Here is a 22,910-nt window from a genome sequence, read left to right on the forward strand (position 1 = left end):
TATTCTCTGCCCGGCGCACATGAAATTAATTAGGGAGTGAGCGCATGATAACTGTAGCTGCAAAAGAAGTACTTCTCCGTGAATAATAATATGCTTTCCTATTAGGTGCCGCCCGCGCTTGTATAGGCGACTTGATCGGTGTTTAGACAGTATGCGTCCAAACTTGCGCAACTCTTTAGGGTTGGGATTGTGTGCAGTAAACTTTTATGCCAGCGCTTTTGTGTACTTTCTGCTGTGTTGGCGCGGAATATGCTGTGCACGTTGAACAATGTGTTCCTATACATTCATGGTTCGGAAGTTTTCCGAATCACACGGTTTATTAATTGGCCACAGGTGCAAGATATAGCTAGAAAAACATTGTGAACAAGTACAGGTTTGCACAGTGCCATTGCGCGCGCCAGCAGATTGGCACTTTTAATCAGGCATAATCATTTTGGTGCCGCGGTCTCTTCATAGAGCCGCTTTTATCAACCAACCGGACGACAAAGACACGACACATTTTTATGACATGCGCGGTGAAGCGAACGATGCCGTCAGTTCCGTGCGTAGTACTTTGGCTCCACTTTGATCGAAGGACCTCCCTGGTTGATCGCCGGGTAATTCTGGAACAAATCAGAATGATACAAAAAAGCGGTCATACACCGAGGTTAGCTTAAATTGCTGTGTATTTGTTACAAGGTCCCGCGGCAGAAAAAGATTTCACTTGCCTCAATCGAATAATATTCAGAGCTTTGAAACAGCAGAGTGGCGGGTGCCAAGGAACTGTCTACTGTGCATAGTGTTATCATTATCGTCACTATCACCATAAGTAGCAGCCTAGTTTTATGTCAACTGCAGGACGAAGTCCCGGCGATCTTCAGTCACGCATCTTGTGCTAGCTGATTCCAGTTTGCGCCTGCAAGTTTCCTAATTTCGTGACACACCTAGTGTGCTGCCGTCCTCGACTGCACTTCCCTTCTCTTGGCACCCATCCTTTAACTCTAATGGTCCACCGATTGCCTACCACACGTATTACATGACCTGCCCAGCTCCAATTTTTTGCTCTTAATGTCAGTTAGAATACGGCTATCCCGGTTCGCTCTCTGATCCACATTGTTGTCTTCCTGGTCATTGTTAACCGCCAAGCCTCGCCATATGTAAGCACCGGTAGAACGCAATGATCGTACATTTTTCCTTTCAACGACAGTGATAAGCTCCCAGTCCGGATCTGACAATGCCTGCCGTATGCACTCCAATCTATTTTTATTCTTCTGTAAATTTCCTTCTGATGACCAGGGTCCCCTGTGAGTAATTGACCTAGATAAGGTATTCCTGTACATATTTAAGACGCTGACTGGTGAATTCGAGATGTCCAGATGTCCTCAGGAATGTGCTACCTCTGCGCATGATCCCTTAGGCCCATCCTTCAAAACGTTACTCGGAACCACCAGATCGGATGATGTGATAGAACCATCACATCATCGTTGGATTGAAGCACCAGATCTGCGTGGCTTGACCTTTGACGAGCCCTTCTGCGCAGGGAGCACTAAAACAGCGTCACCTGGTCGTTTCTACAGTGCTATAAAGCTGAGGACGGACGCTATGCTTTTCAGTGGGTCTTACAGCAGCACGATGAGCATATGGTTCAAACTTGTCTGCACTGTCTTTTAGGTAGGCCCGAAGTACGATTTTCCCTGTTATAGAAGTGATGATCGATGTGGTGCTTTGACCAGATCTGCGTGGCTTGACCTTTGACGAGCCCTTCTGCGCATGGAGTACTACAACAGCGTCACCTGGTCGTTTCTATAGTGCTATAAAGCTGAGGACGGACGCTATGCTCTTCAGTGGGTCTTACAGCAGCACGATGAGCTCATGGTTCAAACTTGTCTGCACAGTCTTTTATGTAGGCCCGAAGTACGATTTTCCCTGTTATAGAAGCGATGATCGATGTGTAGTGCTGCTGCCTAGTGCACTGACCAGAGCGTTATCTGTTTTTTCTGTCCGTAGAATGTTCTTGATGTTATCTGGTGACGTCGAGACCAATCCTGGTCCCTGTTACAAGAAACGCTATCGAAATTGCTCGCAGGGCAGGAAAAAATTTGTTCCGTAATATCTTCTTGCACATCCAAGTTTACTTCCATCGAAGGGAGGCTAAATAGGCCTGAGACGTCAGTACTACCAGTCACGGAAGTGATTCCGCGCGTTCAGGAACTTGAAAAAACTGTCGCTCAACTTACAAACCTGGTATTGAAGCGGCACAGTCTGTCTGACGATCTTGAAAAGAGGTCCCACAGAAATAACCTTGTTGTCTACGGACTACCTCAACCCCACTCTGAGTACTCCAGGCAAGTACTTGATCCGTTCACAAACTTAATATCTGATAAACTTGGTGCTCAGTGTGCACACGATGAACATTGAGCGCTGTTAAGAATGGCGAGCCGCTAAGCAAGATTGCCACCTTGCCACCCGATTACGACAAGGGGTGCAAGACGCGCACCTCTCCCTCTCCGTCGCTGCAGCTGGGAGGCGTTCAAAGAAGCGGCCTTTGCGTTGGAATCCGCCGCCTTCCTCCAGCCCCTTCGACATTGTGACGGAACTAGTTCGGTGCGTGTACAATGATTCCGGAGTTCCCCAACGCGGAGCTGATTTGACACGCATGGACAAGCTGCCGCGGGAACGACGTATTTTTGTGCTTCTCACGGTTCGGAGTGGCACGGAACAACGAGCGACCCTCGAGCGGCAACGATAGTTCCCGGAACGGCACCCGCCAACGCCGTCGTCGGGCATCAGAGCGCGGTTGCCTTTGTGTACGTAAACTGTTCTGCAGAGCAGCGGCGGGTTGGTGATGAGTAAACGAACAGTCGCCGCGTCGCAGGACCGGCGGATCGAGTGTATAAAAACTGTGGTTGTGCGAATGCTGAGGACACTTCTCTTGAGCAGTCATGTTAGACTGTGTCACTTCTCTCATGCAGTCATGTTGGACTGTTACTCTTTTTCTCAAGCAGTCATGTTAGACTGAGTTAATTTCTGTAAATAAACCCTTTTTCCTCGTTCTCGATGAGAAGCAGTTCTTCACTTCATCAACGATCTCAGCGTAAATAAGTTGGACGACGGCATGGGCCAGCTACCTTCGAATTCATGCCGTACTCCAATCGTGGCAAAGGACCACGGACGATGGGATTGAGCCCCCAATCCTGACAACTGGCTGACAGCGGTGAGATGGACTTTGCGACATGGTGCTGTATCTGCGGTGAGTGCTTGGTTTTTGCTTTGACTCTCCAGGCTTCATTTTGTGGTTGTTCTGTTTAGAACAGTAGGGAAGCTAGATTGTTGTGTGTTAGCTAGGTTGTGTTTTCCCAGCTAGATTTAGAGAGCAGAATCAAGGCAGTAAAGCAGCAGTCATGGAGTTAAGGACACTGGTGAGAGACGAGTTGTTGATTGTTGGTGAGGAACTGGGCCTAGATGTACGCAAGGAAATGCTCAAATCGGAATTATTGGAGCTAATTTCCAATCAGGCCAGTGAGCAAGATATTGAAATGGGATTGGAACTTCTCAAAAAGAGAGAGAAACGGGAAAGAGAAAGAGAAGAACGGGACAGAGAAAAACGAGAGAGAGAGGAACGGGATAGAGAGAGAGAGGAACGCGATAAAGATCGCGAGTTAAGAAAAATGCAACTTGAACTTGAAAACAGACGTTTGGAGTTGTCTCAAGGAAGTGAAGGCGCTCTGGGTCGATCAAGTGAGGCAGAATCGTACCGCGTGGACAGGCTATTAAAGCCATTTGAGGTCGGGACCGACATAGGCTTGTTCCTATGCAATTTTGAAAGGACTTGCGAAAAGATGAACTTCGGCCCGAGTACATGGCCACAGCGGTTGCTGTCTATGTTGCCGTGTGAGGCGGCGGAAGTAATCGCCAGATTGAGTGTGCAGGATGCATATGATTATGCAAAAGTTAAGGCTAGTCTCCTGAAGAAATACCGCCTTTCAGCCGAAGCTTTTCGGCAAAGGTTTAGGAGCACAGGCAAGAAAGATAGCGAGGGCTATCCGGAGTTTGCATATAGCTTAAAGGCCAACCTAGTCGAGTGGCTTAAAAGCGCGGAAGCGTTCGACAGCAGAGACATGATCATTGAATGCATGTGTCTAGAGCAGTTTTACAAAACCATCCCCCAAGCTGTGAAACTGTGGGTGCAAGACAGAGGTAATGTAAACACTGTGGAAAGGGCGGCTGAATTAGCCGAAGAGTACGCAACCCGTAGAAAATTGAACGCCGAGGAGGGAAACTGGGACGGTCGAAATGGACCGCGGAAACCATTTCCGTTCAAAAAGGGTGCGCAAACTAGACGATCCGAGCCTGTAGACATGGCGGAAAAGCCCGCAGAAAAGAGCGAGGAGAAACTTAACGGAGAAACCGCACAAAAAGAACGGAAAAGAAAATTCGAATCTGTTAGACCAATTCGCTGTTACAAATGCCACAAACTGGGACATATAGCTGTAAACTGCAAGAAGTCTAGCGTAGTTTTTTCCTACGTGGAGGAAAAAGATGAGAATATGGAACTTTTAAGTCCATATCTCCACGACCTGCAAGTTAATGGAAAACCATGCCGATTGCTAAGAGACAGTGCCGCCACGCTGGACATTGTCCATCCGTCTTACGTGATGGTAGATGACTTCACCGGAGAAGTAGCGTGGATAAAACAGGTTGTAGAAGAACACAGCGTGTGTCTGCCCATGGCCAAAGTCAAAATCAGTGGACCATTCGGGGAGCTAGAGACTGAGGCTGCAGTTTCCAAATTTTTGTCACTGCAGTATCCCTACATCTTTTCGAATCGTTCGAATCAGTTACTGCGTGACAGAGGGCTCAAACTGGGAGAGGGCATAGTACAGGCATTGACCCGAGGCCAAGCTCGTAAGATCGCGGCGCTTTCGGCTGAAAATGCTCAAGCTCCTCCAGCGGAAGCAGAAAAGGGCATAACTTCAATACCCGAATCCGAGCTAGGCCCGAGGGACAAAAGAACAGTTGAGGAGAGCCTGCCAGCTGACCAGCTCAATGAGAGCGTAGCACTAGAATGTCAGAGTTCTAGCCTGCAGAAAGAGCAAGCAGACGCGCTCACAAGCGAGACAGGGTCGTTATTATCACCGGCCTCAAAGAACTTCGATCAACTCTTACGCGTGGATAGAGAGTCACTGGCAGCTGAGCAAAAGAATGATGAGAGCTTAGCTAAATTACGTGACACAGCTAAAGAAGGCATTGCTAGGCGCAACGTAACGATACATGAGAGAGGAGGATTGTTGTATCGGCATTACAGAGATCGAAAGGGTAGGATTTTAGATCAGTTAGTCATACCTACTAAGTATAGGGAGGACCTTTTGAGTCTTTGTCATGGAAATGGGTGGTCCGGCCACCTAGGCATAAACAAATCAAAGGAAAGATTGCTTATGGAATACTACTGGCCTGGCTGTTTCAAAGATGTAGAAAACTTTGTAAGATCATGCGACGCCTGCCAGCGTTCTGGTAAACCAGGAGAGACTTGGAAAGCTCCACTGAAGGTAGTGCCCTTAATAACAGAGCCTTTCAGACGGCTTGTAATAGACACGGTAGGGCCTCTTCCAAAAACAAAATCAGGCTACAGGTACTTGTTTACCATGCTGTGTCCGGCTACCAAGTTTCCAGAAGCAATCCCTTTGAAAGAGCTCAGCTCCACTGAAGTAGTAGACGCGCTTTTGATAGTGTTTGCACGAGTTGGGTTTCCAGCCGAAATTCAGGCAGATCAAGGGTCAGTATTCACGAGCGCACTGACTTCCACATTCTTGCAAAAGTGCGGGGTAAAGTTAAAACACAGTTCTGTCTATCACCCTCAGTCAAACAGTGTAGAGAGGTGGCATTCGGTGCTTAAGCGAGTTTTGCGTGCGCTCTGTTACGAGCACAAGGAGGACTGGGAGAACTGTCTGCCGGCAACTTTGTTTGCTTTGCGAACGGTTCCACATGAGGCGACAGGGTTCTCACCAGCAGAACTAGTGTATGGGAGGACACTCCGGTCTCCACTGAGAATGTTAAGAGAGATGTGGGAGGAAAGAGGGGAGAGTCCAACCGTGGTTGAATACGTGCTAAATTTACTGGAACGCCTAAGCGCAACCCAAGAACTAGTCGGAAAGAACATGGCAATAGCTCAAAAGAACGCCAAAGTCTATTACGACAAGAATGCGAGGCTTCGTACGTTTGAAGCCGGCTTAACGATGAAAACGGAAAAGTGTAGGTTCGGTTGTTCACAGGTTACTTATCTGGGCCATGTTGTCGGTCAGGACATGAGACGGCCGGCTGAGCTGAAAATAGCTACGATTGGAGAATTTTCTCAGCCGCGCCCGAAAACGGACCTTCGTTCATTTTTGGGACTTGTGGGGTGCTATCAACGGCACATTCCGAATTACTCGCAATTGGCAAGTCCACTAACAGACGCCCTCCGAAAGGGAGCACCGAGTAACGTACACTGGGATAAGGACAAAGAGAACGCTTTCCAAAGTTTGAAAACGCTATTGGTTTCTCGCCCTGTGCTTCGCGCGCCAGACTACACAAAGGAATTCATAGTTCAATGCGACGCAAGCGACAGAGGTATGGGCGTGGTACTTAGTCAGGTCGGCGACGATAACGAGGAGCATCCTATCCTCTATGCCAGCCGTAAACTAAATGTAAGAGAGGAAGCCTACAGCGCTTCAGAGAAGGAATGCGCTTGTTTGGTTTGGGCCGCCCAGAAGTTGTCGTGTTACTTGTACGGAGCGAAGTTCATCTTCGAGACCGACCACTGTCCTCTGACGTGGCTCAATCAAATGTCACACAAAAACGGCCGCTTGCTCCGATGGAGCCTCACTCTCCAAGAGTACAACTTCTCCGTTAGATCAAGAAGGGAAAGTTGCATAGCAATGCGGATGGTTTGAGCAGGCTAATTTGAATTCTGCGTTTGAGGGTCCCGCCTAAATTTTAGGGTTACTAGTGTTAACTTTTATTAAGCGAAGAAGATCCCCTCTCATTTAGCAGGATTCCCTCCATGATTGCTGAATTTGTCAGCAGGAATTTGCTTCAGAAATTGGCATAGTGAAATGCAGCATTTTTTTTTGTTTCTGCACTTATGTTGTTGTTGTTTTTTTTTTGAAGCCTAGCGAGTCTAAATTGATAGCCAATGCACGCCATCTCGGCGCAGAGCCGTGTTGTGGGGTTCATTTTGCAGTTGCCTGTCCTTGTTGGATGTTTTGGGGCGGTGACATCAATGCACAAGTGGTCGCTGCGAGCCAAGACATCAATCCCCCCCCTGACCAGCAGCCGTTCTCTTCCTGCCTAGCGGTTGTCAGCGCTAGACAGTCGAGATTTTTCGGGCCATGGAGGCGCTGTTAAGAATGGCGAGCCGCTAAGCAAGATTGCCACCTTGCCACCCGATTACGACAAGGGGTGCAAGACGCGCACCTCTCCCTCTCCGTCGCTGCAGCTGGGAGGCGTTCAAAGAAGCGGCCTTTGCGTTGGAATCCGCCGCCTTCCTCCAGCCCCTTCGACATTGTGACGGAACTAGTTCGGTGCGTGAACAATGATTCCGGAGTTCCCCAACGCGGAGCTGATTTGACACGCATGGACAAGCTGCCGCGGGAACGACGTATTTTTGTGCTTCTCACGGTTCGGAGTGGCACGGAACAACGAGCGACCCTCGAGCGGCAACGATAGTTCCCGGAACGGCACCCGCCAACGCCGTCGTCGGGCATCAGAGCGCGGTTGCCTTTGTGTACGTAAACTGTTCTGCAGAGCAGCGGCGCGTTGGTGATGAGTAAACGAACAGTCGCCGCGTCGTAGGACCGGCGGATCGAGTGTATAAAAACTGTGGTTGTGCGAATGCTGAGGACACTTCTCTTGAGCAGTCATGTTAGACTGTGTCACTTCTCTCATGCAGTCATGTTGGACTATTACTCTTTTTCTCAAGCAGTCATGTTAGACTGAGTTAATTTCTGTAAATAAACCGTTTTTCCTCGTTCTCGATGAGAAGCAGTTCTTCACTTCATCAACGATCTCAGCGTAAATAAGTTGGACGACGGCATGGGCCAGCTACCTTCGAATTCATGCCGTACTCCAATCTTGGCAAAGGACCACGGACGATGGGATTGAGCCCCCAATCCTGACAGCGCGTAGAGGTGAACACCACGTCCTGCTATGTTCAAATGTTTGGACTATAGGTCAAAGCTTGCAATATTAAACAATGCCCGCAAGCTTAAAGGTACTGAAATATATATAAACGACGACTTCTCTAAAGGGTTCGAAAGATAGGAAAAGCTCTTTCTTTAAATTATGGGGTTTTACGTGCCAAAACCACTTTCGGATTATAAGGGACGCCGTAGTGGAGGACTCCGGGAAATTCGACCACTTGGGGTTCTTTAACGTACACCTAAATCTATGTACACAGGTGTTTTCGCATTTCGCCCCCATCTAAATAAGCCGCCGCAGCCGGGACTCGATCCCACGACCTCGTGCTCAGCAGCCTAACACCATAGCCACTGAGCAACCACGGCGGGTAAAGCTCTTTGGAGACTTTCTGTAAATCAAAGAAAAAATGCCTCTGCGGTTCATCTGCAATGTGTTTCCTTGATGATAGACAATGTACACTGTGAGCTGAATGAAGCAGGTGATTCAATCATTAAAACCAAAAAGCAAATATCTCCAGTACATGAAACTTGACTGCTTTCCGATACTAATTTCTGGCTGGTAAATGTTAATGCCCGCAGTCTCCTTAACGAAATTCAAGATTTTCATCACTTCATTGCATTTTATCATCCTTTTGTGATTTGCGTGACTGAAACGTGGCTTGGTGAACACAACTCAGATTCTGAAATTTTACCACCAGGTTATAGCGTCCTCAGGAAAGATAGAAGTGGCTGGCGCGGTGGTGGTGTGGCACTCTTTGTGAACTAATATATTGAGTTTACAGTATTGCCTGACGTTCCTAACTGCGAATCTCATCATTATCATCAGCAGCCTGGTCACGCCCACTGCAGGGCAAAGGCCTGCAGTGGGCGTATTTCTCCAACAACCCCGGTCATATTTCATATATGGCCCCGGTCATAAAGGCCATATTTCTCCAACAACCCCGCTCATGTACTAATTGTGGCCATGCCGTCCTTGCAAACTCCTTAATCTCATCCACCCACCTAACTTTCTGCCGTCCCCTGCTACGCTTCCCTTCCCTTGGAACCTAGTCCGTAACCCTTAATGACCATCGGTTATCTTCCCTCCTCATTACATGTCCTGCCCATGCCCATTTCTTTTTCTTGATTTCAACTACGATGTCATTAACTCGCGTTTGTTCCCTCACCAATCTGCACTTTTCTTGTCCCTTAACGCTACACCTATCATTCTTCTTTCCATAGCTCGTTGCGTCGTCCTCAATTTGAGTGAGCCCTTTTCGCAAGCCTCCAGGTTTCTGCCCCGTAGGTGAGTACTGGTAAGACACAGCTATTATGCACTTTTCTCTTGAGGGATAATGGAAACCTGCTGTTCATGATCTGAGAATGCCTACCAAACGCACCCCAGCCCATTGTTATTCTTCTGATTATTTCCGTCTCATGATCCGGATCCGCAGTCACTACCTGCCCTAAATAGATGTATTCCCTTACGACTTCCAGTGCCTCGTTGCCTATTGTAAATTGCTGTTCTCTTCCGAGACTGTTAAACATTACTTTAGTTTTCTGCAGATTAATTTTTAGACCCACTCTTCTACTTTGCCTCTTCAGGTCAGTGAGCATGCATTGCAGTTGGTCCCCTGAGTTACTAAGCAAGGCAATATCATCAGCGAATCCCAAGTTACTAAGGTATTCTCCATTAACTTTTATCCCCATTTCTTCCCAATCCAGTAATCTGAATACCTCCTGTAAACACGCTGTGATTAGCATTGGAGAGATCGTATTTCCCTGCCTGACGCCTTTCTTTATTGGGATTTTGTTGCTTTCTTTATGGAGGACTACGGTGGCTGTGGAGCGCTGTAGATATCTTTCAGTATTTTTACATACGGCTCGTCTACACCCTGATTCCGTAATGCCCCCATGACTGCTGACGTTTCGACAGAATCAAATGCTTTCTCGTAATCAATGAAAGCTATATATAAGGGTTGGTTATATTCCGCACATTTCTCTATCACATGATTGATAGTGTGAATATGATCTATTGTTGAGTAGCCTTCACGGATTCCGGCCTGGTCCTTTGCTTGACAGAAGTCTAAGGTGTTCCTGATTCTCTTTGCGATTACCTTAGTAAATAGCTTGTAGGCAACGGACAGTAAGCTGATCGGTATATAATTTTTCAAGTCTTTGGCGTCCCCTTTCTTATGGGTTAGGATTATGTTAGCGTTTTTCCAAGATTCCGGTACGCTCGATGTTATGAGGCATTGTTATGGTGGCCAGTTTCTCTAGAACAATCTGACCACCATCCTTCAACAAATCTGCTGTTACCTGATCCTCCCCAGCTGCCTTCCCGCTTTGCATAGCTCCTAAGGCTTTCTTTACTTCTTCTGGCGTTACCTGTGGGATATCGAATTTCTCTAGGCTATTCTCGCTTCCACTATCGTCTTGGGTGCCACTGGTACTATATAAATCTCTATAGAACTTCTTATCCACTTGAACTATCTCATCCATAATAGTAATGATATTGCCGGCGTCTCTTAACGCATACATCTGATTCTTGCCAATTCCTAGTTTCTTCTTCACTGTTTTTAGGCTTCCTGCGTTCCTGAGAGCATGTTCAATTCTATCCATATTATACTTCCCTATGTGAGCTGTCTTGCGCTTGTTGATTGACTTCGAAAGTTCTGCCAGTTCTATTCTAGCTGTAGGGTTAGAGGCTTTCATATATTGGCGTTTCTTGATCAGATCTTTCGTCTCCTGCGATAGTTTACTGGTATCCTGCCTAACGGAGTTACCACTGACTTCCATTGCGCACTCCTTAATTATGCCCAGAAGATTGTCGTTCATTGCTTCAACACTAAGGTCATCTTCCTGAGTTAAAGCCGAATACCTGTTTTGTAGCTTGATCTGGAATTCCTTTATTTTCCCTCTTACCGCTAACTCATTGATCGGCTTCTTATGTACCCTCTCGTTTCTTCCGTTCCCTTCTCAGGTCTAGGCTAATTCGAGTTCTTACCATCCTGTGGTCACTGCAGCGCACCTTGCCGAGCACGTCCACATCTTGTATGATGCCAGGGTTAGCGCAGAGTGTGAAGTCTATTTCATTTCTAGTCTCGCCATTCGGGCTCCTCCACGTCCACTTTCGGCTATCGACTCCGAATCTGTATGGTGCAAAATCAGGCTTCGTGGTCTCAGTTTGGCTGTAGGGGCTGTTTATCGACCCCCTGACGCGGATTTTAGTGTCTTTTCTGTTCTTACCGATTATATAACCAAACACAAACTTAACTGTTGTAAAATGTTACTTGGTGGTGATTTCAACACCCCTGGCATAGATTGGCCAAGGCTATCTGGAAGTGGCCGTCACAAAGACATTTGTAAATACTTGATTAGCACGGCTATTTCTTTCGATCTGACGCAAATTGAGAATTCTGCAACCCGCGAAAGCTCAATTTTAGATCTTGTTTGCATAAATGAGCAACTTAGACAAAATAGTTACGATTGTAATATTGTTGAAGGCCTGTCGGACCATAAGGGGGTGATTGTTTATTTGAATTTAGCAACTATGCCTAAGCTTCCTTCACATCAAACAGCATTGAACTTTGAACGTGCCGATGACAACTCCATAACTGAGTTACTTTAATGTTGTTTTGATGAGATTTTGAGCTGCGCGTACCATTCCTCTGTTAACGTATTAGTGAACCATTTTTGCTCAATTGTCAATCAATATTACCTTGTGTGCCTTGTGTATTACCTTGTATTACCTTGTATTACCTTGTTACGTTGTGTACATTACCTTGTGTAATGCCTTCGGGCCTTCAAGGTGATAATAAATGAAATGAAATGAAATATATAACTCATTACGCTCCAACCAAGTGTGTAAAGCGCCATCCCAAGCACCCGTGGTACACACGGGAAAATATACACCTAATTCGTTGCATCAGGCGTCGCCGCAAACAACCCTATGCAAACAATCCAATGAAAGCTTCAGTATTGTCCACACTTAAATACAACTTCAAATCTGCTATGTCAAATGCGAACAGTTTCTATTTTAATAGCACTTTGTCATAATTCATTAAAAACAACCCATGAAAGTTCTGGTGAACCATCAGTCCACCAAGTCAGAGTTCCTGCTCAGATAATCTGAGCATCACTGAAGCCTTCAATAATTACTTTAAATCAGTGTTCACCTGTCATGATGGACGCACCCTCACGTTTTGCACTGTTCTTTCGTCATCACGTTTTTCTAGTATGATAATCACATCAGCCGGTGTACATAATCTTATACTCAAGATCGGTACTATGAAAAGTACTGGGCCAGACAATATACCAGATATGTTTTTACACCGATATTCTGAATGGAGCTCTCGGTATTTATCCCTAATTTTTTCAAGGTGTGTAGAATCATATACTGTTCCAATACTCTGGAAATGTGTTAAGGTTGTTCCTATTCACCAAGACGGTAATAAGCAGGTAATGTCTAACTACAGACAAATTTCTTTAATATCAACATCTTGCAATCTATTGGAGCACAATTTTCATAAATAAATCATTGAGTACTTATCTGAACATAATGTTCTTTCGCATGCTCAACATGGCTTCCGTTCTGGATTCTAGACGGCAACACAGCTTCTAGAAATCTCCCGTGATATTGCATCCACGCTTAACCATAGAGGACATCTTGATGCCATTTTCATTGATTACAGTAAAGCTTTTGACACAGTGTGTCATAAAAAGCTTCTCATTAAACTCAAAGCAATAATTCATAATTATAATCTGCTAGGTTGGACACAGGACTACGTAAGTACAAGAACCCAGTTTGTTGCATATAACCATGTTGACTCATCTCGTGTCAATGTTACATCCAGTGTACCACGAGAGTCTGTCTTGGATCCTTTGCTGTTTGCTGTCTATGTAAAATGATGTGGTTGAAGTAAATGCGGGCACTTCTATCAAAATAAGACTATATGCTGATGACTGCGTTCTTTGTTCTACTATAACTAGTAATCAGTATCAGTTGGAGCTGAATAAAGTCTTCGCCCGTTTTTGCGAATGGAGAAGAGCATGGCAAATGCCACCTAATTTTAATAAAACCGTATCAATGACTTTTTGAATAAAAAAACGACCATTACGATTAACATATTTTAATGAAGCGCACAAGCTTTCAAGCGTCCACACGTTCAAATACCTTGGTATTACTATCTCCCCTGATCTGAAATGGCATGCTCACATTAAATGCATAACCAAAAAGGCGTTGAGAAAACTTGGTTTTGCTAACAGAAACTTACGAGATACAACTAAAAAATGTAAATTACCGGCATACAGATCACTAATAAAGCCTCTACCTGAATACGCGTCGATAGTGTGGTCGCCACAATGTTCCAAAGGCATAGACATGCCTGAGTCTATCCAGAAAGAAGCCATAATGTAAATACATCATCGTTATGACCGCCATTTCTCACCGACATCGCATGCTAGTAAGCTGCTACTAAAGCCTCTGGCCCATAGACGTACTTGTGACCGTGTTGTCCTGCTACATAAAACTGCTCAAGGGAAAACTTATGTCAATGCACCTATTGTTTTCACTAACCTTTCTTTTCGGTCCACCAGAAGAAGTCATCGTCTGAACATTGTCCCTTTGAATGCATCGATTGATCGTTTTAGATTTTCCTCTTTTCCACATACAATTGCGATTTGGAATGGCCTTGAGGGGTCCTTGCTCGAGTTATCGAGTGATGAATTTGCCGACCTATTGCTAAATTATGTTCATTAATCAACTAGGTCTTCCTGATATTGTTTTGTATATATTTTGTATATGTATTCTTCAATTGATTGACGTATATATGCACTCACTCCTGCAATATCTTGCTATGCAAGGTGGCAGTATATGTAAATAAATAAAATTTTAAAAATCCTGAATTCCGAATCCCCGAATTACTTTGTGTTGGGTTGAAGTGTTGGGACATATTAAGCTTAATTGCCTGCATTTTTCCTTCATCTCGTTTTTTCTCATAACACCTTACGCCACCAATACATATGCCACCTTTCCCCTACTGTTCCTAAGAGGGAGGGGGGTGGAAGGGGGCTAACTGCGCCCCATTGGTTAGCTTGCTAGCAAAAGAAGCTTAATAGCTTCTCCGCCATTTCGAATAACTCTCAGTCAATCTGACTTGGCTTGAACTTCCCCTGTACCGTCTATACTCTGCTACATTTCTTCACCGCCTTTAAACAGATGGCGAAAATGGCGGACGTTTTTCATAACACGCAAATTCTCAATTCATATGTTCAGAGAAAGGACCATTAAGAAGCTTCGTGTGGAAAACCATGGCAGCGGCGACTTTTTTTTCCAGATTCTGTAGCCTTCTACTGAACATGAATAACGGTGTCTTGACGGAACGTTGCGAGAATCTGGAGAGTAAGCTTGATTTTTTAACTACTTCTTCCTGCGCGTGAGACAACGCGGATGAACAGACGTGTTGTTTCACTATGCACTATATGCCTAAGAACATTGAGATTACTGAGAAACCATTTCGCATCCCTTACGTCGACGACATACAGTCTTGCAAGCAGGGCGTTTACACACATTGTGGGCGACCTCGCTGGCGCATTTCCTCGCTGCCCTATGTTTTCCAGCAAGAAGTATGCTTTGGAAAAACGTCTGATTGCATGTCCAGAGGAAGACGTGAATCTTCCTTGCAGACCAGGACCGCGCTCTATCATGTATATGAAAAAGTATAACTTGTCGATTTGGTGACGTCTGTTCGATAGTGCCCAAACATCCTCTGGAAACCACTACGAGTAAGCAGTGAGCACGCTTACAATATTAGACTCTAACACGCTCACTAGCTGTAACACAAGTGAGACATATAAGCCTTAGGAATACGTGACTAAATGTAACTTGTACATTTTGTTACGTCATTTCTGCCTATTGCCGCGCAAGCTGTTTCACGTACCCCACTGTGGCTGCGTCACTGATACAGCCTACCCAGATTTTTTTGGTACCTAATATGGCTCTGACCACTATTTTCTTTACTAACTATCGAATTTATCATGTGGAATGATTGTAATTTGCTGCTAATCATTATACGAATAATGGACGCATTCTGCGGTGTTTTGTTAGTATTTTTCATTATGCGTAGGAACTAGTTTTCTCAATCGTTTAATTGTTGATCGTGCTTCACGCCATGAAAATAATCTACTAGGATAGGCAGAGATGTTCTGCCTTCATCGTACATCATCATCATCATCAGCAGCAGCAGCAACAGCCTGGCTACGCCCACTGCAGCGGAAAGGCCTCTCCCATACTTCTCCAACTACCCCGGTCATGTGCTAATTGTGGCCATGTTGTCCCTGCCAACTTCTTAATCTCATCCACCCACCTAACTTTCTGCCGCCCCCTGCTATGCTTCCCTTTGCTTGGAATCCAGTCCGTAACCCTTATGACCATAGGTTAGCTTCCCTCCTCATTACATGTCCTGCCCATGCCAATTCCTTTTTCTTGATTTCAACTTAGATGTCATTAACTTCCGTTTGTTCCCTCACCCAATCTGCTCTTTTCTTATCCCGTAAAGTTACACCCATCATTCTTTTTTCCATAGCTCGTTGCGTCATCCTCAATTCAAGTAGAACCGTTTTCGTATGCCTCCAGGTTTCTGCCCTGTAGGTGAGTACTGGTAAGACACAGCTATAACATACTTTTCCCTTGAGGGATAATGGCAACCTGCTGTTCATGATCTGAGAATGCCTGCCAAACGCACTCCAGCCCATTATTATTCTTCTGATTATTTCATTCTCATGATCCGGATCTGCGGTCACTACCTGTCCTAAGTAGATGTATTACATTACCATTTTCAGTACCCCGCTACCTATCGTAAACTGTTGTTCTCTTCCGAGATTGTTAAACATTACTTTAGTTTTCTGCAGATTATTTTCAGACCCACCCTTCTACTTTGCCTCCCCAGGTGGGTGAGCATGCATTGCAGTTGGTCCCTGAGTTACTAAGCAAGGCAATATCATCAGCTAATCGAAAGTTACAAAGGTATTCTCCATTAACTCTTATCCCCAACTTTTCCCAATCCTGCAAGTTATATTCTACCTGTAGGGTTAGAGGGTTTCCTGTATTGGCGTTTTTTAATCAGCCATTTCGTCTCCTGCGATAGCCCACTGGTACCTTGTCTAACTAAGCTACCACCGACTTCTATTGCACGCTCCTTAATAATGCCCATAAGTTTGTCGTTCATTGCTTCAACACCAAGGTTCTCTTCCTGAGTTAATGCCGAATGTCTATTCTGTAGCTTGGTCCGGAGTTCCTCTATTTTCCCTCTTACCGCTAACTCATTGATCGGCCTCTTAAGTACCAGTTTCTTCCTTTCTTCCTGGAGTCTAGGCTAATTCGGTTTCTCACCATCCTATGGTCACTGCAGCGCACCTTGCCGAGCACGTCCACATCGTGTATTATGCCAAGGTTAGCGCAGAGTATAACGTATATTTCATTTCTAGTCTCGTCATTCGGGATCCTCCACGTCCACTTTCGGCTATCCCCCTTGCGGGAGAAGGTTTTCATTATCCGTATTTTATTCTGTTCTGCAAATTCTATCAATAACTCTCTTCTGCTATTCCTAGACCCTATCCCACATTCCCCCACTGACTTGTCTCCAGCCTGCGTCTTGCCAAACCTGGCATTGATGCCGCCCATCAGTATAGTGTATATTGTTTTGACTTTACCCATCGCCGATTCCGCGTCTTCATATAAGCTTTCGACTTCCTGGTCATCATGATTGGATGTAGGGGCGTAGACCTGTACAACCTTCATTTTGTACCTCTTATTGAGTTTCACAACAAGACCTGCCATCCTCTCGTTAATGCTATAGAATTACTGTTTGTTACCAGCTATATCCTTATTAATCAAGAATCCGACTCCTAGTTCTCGTCTCTCCGCTAACCCCGGTAGCACAGGACGCGCCTGCTTTTCAGCACCGTATATGCTTCTTTTGTACTCTTAACCTCACTGAGCCCGATTATATCCCATTTACTGCCCGCTAATTCCTTCAATTGCACTGCTAGACTCGCCTCACTAGATAACGTTCTAGCGTTAAATTTTTCCAGGTTCAGATTCCAATGGCGGCCGGTCCGGACCCAGAGATTCTTAGCACCCTCTGGTGTGTCACAGGTCTGACCACTGCTGTGGTCAGTTGCTTCGCAGCTGCTGGGGACTGAGGACCAGGGTTTGATGGTTAAATTCATATAGGAGGTTGTGGCTAAGTACTGCACGAGGGTGGCCAATCCTGCTCTGGTGATGGAGTGCGTTGCCGGTTCTGGTCAACGGGATAAGGCCGCACTCCAGGCCTGTTTAAGCAATTTTATCTTCACGCAGAGTGTTTGTTCCAGTGGAAAATTGCGCGGCACCGGGATTCGAACCACGGTGCCGCGTGTTGGCAAAATCCGCGTGTTGACGAAATTGCATAAACAGGCCTGGAGTGCGGCCTTATCCCGGTGACCAGAACCGGTAATGCACTCCCTCACCAGAGCAGGATTGGCCACCCTGGTGCAGTACTTGGCCAAAACCTCCCATATGAAATCCTACATGCTGCTGGATAAATAAAAAAGAGGATGTCCGGCTCCTGTCCGATCCAAATGCCTTTATTTCCTAAAAGTTCCACCTCCTGGAAATAACCGACTAAACAATGCATACAGTTTTCCACTACAACTACTTATTTCGGAAGCATGGCATTTATAAACAGCAGATGTGCTACGTGAAGAACAAACAGCACGCAAGAGAAGGGAAACGGCGTTTACATATAAACGTCTCACTGCAAGCTTATTATCGTCGCTTGAACTAACTGCAGCGTCGCTACGCTCGCTCTGTGTGGCGACTCATACCTAAAATCAGGCCACTTAAGCGCTGCAGGACCAGTTCTCAAAACCTGATAAGTCGAGTCGTTGATTTCTTCGGGATGCGACCTTTGTTTATCGGTGGACGATTAACCACAAAGCATTGTAAAATACGTCTCTGGCTCTTTTTTCGTCGTTTATATCATCTCAGTGTTCTTGCTTCAGAAAGCAGCGAGTTGTTCTCGTTACGAGTAAATGTAGCAAATCAGTTGTGCGAAAATCCACAGGGTGGCTTCACTAAAGGACATGTTTGCCCGGAAGTAGCACGAAGCTATAAAGCAAGTCATTGTGAGGAAAAGAAAGCTTCGCAGCTGAAGGCAAATTCCATTCGTGCATCAAACCTGGGTCCAATGGCTTTCCGGTGCGGTCGCTCAGCCATGCTAGAACAACTACCCTGATCTATTCTATGCCAAGAGTTGTTCAACTGTCATGTTTGCTGAGAACGTATCTTGTCAGCTTCCTGCTACTTTCGTTTGATGATATTGTTCTTTCCTTTGATGAGTAAAATGCAATGCGTGCTGCAACACAAGAACACATGGCATCACTCATCTTCCGGCATATCACGAATGGCCGGGAGTTGCAAACAATGCAGCGACACATGACAAGCTCTCTTACACATACATACATCTTGGGGTGGGCAACTTGGCGCTGGCTGCCGGGGCTGGCCGAGGTGCATCAAGGACACGTTGTAATGCGGAGCCACCAAAGCTGGTCCTCCCGCTGCGAGCGCCACAGTGAATGCATCAGAAAAAGAGTGGAACGTGCACTTTGGATTCTCCTCTGTGACGGAACATGTAATATCGCAAGCTTTGAGAAAGTATTCGCTGAACTCTGTATGCGATTTAGATTACCGCGTTTAACAACACAAGAACAGCCTTAATCAAAGAGCTGAATTTTCGTCAGTAATGAGAGCAAAAAGCGCTCAACAAAGAAACGCTGCGTCCTTGGTGTGCGTTCCCATGATCAACTCTTCATTCAAAGCAATGCGGACGGACTTGTTGGCCATCCAGCACGGCACGGCCAGCTCCATTATATACACTGGGCACCGAAAGGAGCTTCACGAACACCAAACTTCAGTAGGAACACCTGTCAGTTGAATGACCCTTCCGGAAATACCATGTGGTTTCTTTAACTCTGCTCAAAGGCGGCCGCAAGATGCACCTCAAGCGAACACCCTCTTCCTCTTTTGGAGCGTTAGTAAATACTATTTTAGTACTACGAACACAAATATACGCTATCGCATTGCGTACGGTAAATTACAGCGCTTTGGCTACACAGCGCTATTCGCGTCTGAGCACTGTAATATACGTACAAGCGGTGGAGGATATTCTAGTACTTAAGCAAGCGATCGCTATGTCTTGGCATAACCTTCTATGTACGTGTATATGTGCACTGGTTTATTGCGTTGCAGCGTCGTTATTCTGGTTGCCTTCGACGTAACTCGATATTGCAAGACATCATGGCATCCGCCAAAGGGGGTGTTAATACCCGCATGGCATCTATACAGTCATCTTCTGCAGTTTTACTCAGCCGTTTACCAATGGTGCTTGTATCTGCTTCAGATTTTCGTCATGATTCCTCGACAGCAGATTACTACAGAAAATTAAGTACTGCCTCGGAGATCCGTTTTGAATCCACCGACTCTTTAGGCTTAACATGCAGGCATTACTATACCGTGCCTGCGACATACTTCATGGCGCACGTGGTAAGCCACATGCTTCGCGGGATCCCGAAGGTTACAGACTACGAATGTCTGCTTGCAGTTTCTATTTCAGATATTTGGCCCCGCAATCTGCATTTGATGATGACGGCGATAATCAAGTTTCAAGTTTTATTGTTTCAAGTTTTATTGCTTCTTTCATTAGTGGTACATATATGCAGTAGAAGTTATACAGAAAGAGGTCCCACAGTTATAAACTGCAGCGCGACCTCTTGTTCTTAGTTACATAATAATATATAAATAAAAAGGCGTCAGTTGCGGTTATAAACAAAGAATGATTTACACAATTTCTACAGTGTTAAAGTAATATAACTTATGGCAACACATCACAACATAAAATAAATTACATCAATAAGCAACATAAACATGCTTCAAAGAACAGATACAGTTTACAGGGTATTGATATAAGCTCTCAGTGAACGTTGGTATGACGATAATGTAGGTGAGGATTTCACGTGAGTAGGTAAATTATTCCACATTTTCACACTAGCAAAACCAACAGTTAGTTTGCCATAGTTGCTGCGCGATTTTGGAAGTAAAAGGTTATTTTGTAAAGAGAACCTGGTAGTGTTAGGATTAGCAAGACTATTCCTGCCAATGACATAATGTAATTGTGGGTTTTGAAGAAGGCGGTAAATAACGATGCTGTGGTTGTACTAGATAATTTTATTTATTGTCAGGATACGTAACTCACTGAAGATGGGGGTAACATGAGCGTTATAAGGAGCTGAAGCGATGATACGGACAGCGTTATTTTGGATGTGCTGCAAGGGAGCTATATGACAGCGATATGTAAGACCCCAAGAACTGATACAGTAATTTAAATGGCTATAAATGAAGGCATAATACAATGTCAGGAGAGTGTGCTTTTGAAAGTACTGTCTGGCCTTTAAAAGCACCCTGATTCCATAGGCAGCTTTCTTTTTATGAAGTTGACATGCAAATTAAATTTTAGAAAGGAGTCTAATTGAACACCTAAAAATGAGCACTCATTAGATGGAAATATTGGGTGAGAAGCTATGTACAGTGGTAGAAGGTTATGTCGAGGTTTACTGTGTGAAATAAAAACCACAAACTTTGTTTTCTGAGGGTTAATTAGCAATTTTTTTTTTTTTGCACCAACTACTCACATTATTTAGTTCATCATTTAAAAGCTCAGTTAGCGTAAAGATGTCGTTATGTGAGGCGTAAATAGTGGTGTCGTCCGCGTACAAAAGACATTCTGTGGAAGTTAGGCAGTTTAGGAAATCATTAATGAAGATTAGAAATAAGAGGGGACCGAGTATGGACCCCTGTGGAACGCCAGTGTTAATTATTTTTGTGTCAGACAGCACTCCTGAAATGCAAACCTGTTGCTGTCTGTCGTATAAATAGCTGCGCAGTAGTTGCAAAGATGGACCTGTTATGCCATATGCGCCGAGTTTAGTAAAGAGAATGTTGTGATTAATGGAATCGAATGCTTTCGAGTAGTCGATAAATACAGATCCTACGAATCTGCTCCATCAATTTCCGCTTTGATCTTGTCAGTGAGGGTGAATAAAGCTAGGTTAGTAGAATATCCCGCACGAAAACCAAACTGTCTTGGTGTTAATAATTGGAACTTATCCAAGTAATTTGATAGGCACTGTACTAATAGTTTTTCTATTACTTTAGTGAAACACGGCAAGATGGATATGGGCCTGTAGTTTGCTAGTAAGGTGACGTCTCCTTTTTTGTGCACAGGAATTATTTTTGACTTTTTCAAGTCACTAGGAAAAATGGCAGTTTTAAAGATTAAATTGACAACGTGACTGCAAGCTTCACATATGCTGTCAACAATTTCTTTGATATGATACGAGCATATGGAATCTAAACCAGGACTGCAATTTTTAAGATTCATAATTGTTGCTGGAACTTCACTGGGTGTAGTTGGGAAGAGATAAAATGATTGTTGTGTCAAGCGTGGCATGTGAGTGTCATTACCCCCAGGGATATCAGGCACAGTACCAAAAAAGTTGCTGAATGCGCATGCAATATCTTCAGGGTTTGTAAGTGTGCAGTCTTTTTCTTGAATTTTCGTTATTCTATTCCTAGTAGTATTCTTATTCAGAAACGCATTAAGTATCTGCCATTGTTTCCGGGAATCGTTCCCGGTTTCATTTATTACATTTTCATGGTAAGTTTTCTTTGCTTGTTTTAGTAGATATGTCAGTAAGGTGCAAAACTTCTTGTACCGAAACTTAAAAGATTGGTTAAATGGTCTATTTTTGCATTTACGATACAGATTTTCTTTCCTGCGCATGCTCTTCAACAATCCTGGTGTAAGCCAAGGGTTTGATGGAGAGGCAAAATATTTACGGCACTTAACTATTGTTGTTGCTGAGGATATACAAGTTTTAATTGTGCCAGATAACTCAGTATAAGAGGCTTCAGCGTCATTTAATGATGTTACGCGCGACCAATCTGAACTGTTAACTAGTTCTATGAAATGTTCTTTGTCAAACCTGGGTTTAGTGTACAGAGTTTCCATGGCGTGATTAAGACGTGGAAAACAGAGCACAATCGGAAAGTGGTCGGTTATGTTGCTTCGTACGATAAAAGCCTTAGGGGGATAAATCAGGTTTGTTAGTGCATGATCGATGAGAGTAGTCGAGTTAGAGACGCACCTAGTGGGTAGTTGTAACAATGACACGATACCGTATCCATGACAGATGCTAATGTATTCTCTGCTGTAAGCGCAGTTCTCATCCAGAAGATTGATGTTTATGTCTCCCATGATAACCATGTTCTTGTTTTCATTCGAAACAGTGTGCAAAATTTCATCTAGAGCATTTGATGATGACGGCGATAATCAATCAATCAATCACTCAATCAATCATCATCATCATCATCATTATCATCATCAGCCTGGTTACGCCCACTGCAGGGCAAAGGCCTCTCCCATACTTCTCCAACTACCCCGGTCATGTACTAATTGTGGCCATGTTGTCCCTGCAAACCTCCTAATCTCATCCGCCCACCTAACTTTCTGCCGCCCTCTGCTACGCTTCCCTTCCCTTGGAATCCATTCCGTAACTCTTAATGACCATCGGCTATCTTCCCTCCTCATTACGTGTCCCGCCCACGCCCATTTCTTTTTCTTGATTTCAACTAAGACATCATTAACTCGCGTTTGTTCCCTCATCCAATCTGCCCTTTTC

The 22,910-nt window shown here is 44.8% G+C and overlaps 1 protein-coding gene across 1 annotated transcript in view; it reads right to left on the minus strand.

Moving 5' to 3' along the window:
- Nucleotides 1-273: 273 nt before the first annotated feature.
- The window catches only part of LOC139057120 (uncharacterized), a 192,907-nt gene continuing 170,270 nt past the window's right edge, over nucleotides 274-22,910 (minus strand). Inside the window, exons 4-5 of the mRNA XM_070534893.1 lie at nucleotides 18,637-18,731; nucleotides 274-602 (exon numbers count right to left, since the gene is read on the minus strand). Of these exons, the coding sequence (XP_070390994.1) occupies nucleotides 534-602; nucleotides 18,637-18,731 (164 nt within the window). The 3' untranslated portion in view covers nucleotides 274-533. The remainder of the gene's footprint in view (nucleotides 603-18,636; nucleotides 18,732-22,910) is intronic.

This window comes from Dermacentor albipictus, chromosome 1, assembly GCF_038994185.2.
Source record: "Dermacentor albipictus isolate Rhodes 1998 colony chromosome 1, USDA_Dalb.pri_finalv2, whole genome shotgun sequence".
In the NCBI taxonomy this organism is placed as follows: Eukaryota; Metazoa; Arthropoda; class Arachnida; order Ixodida; family Ixodidae; genus Dermacentor; species Dermacentor albipictus.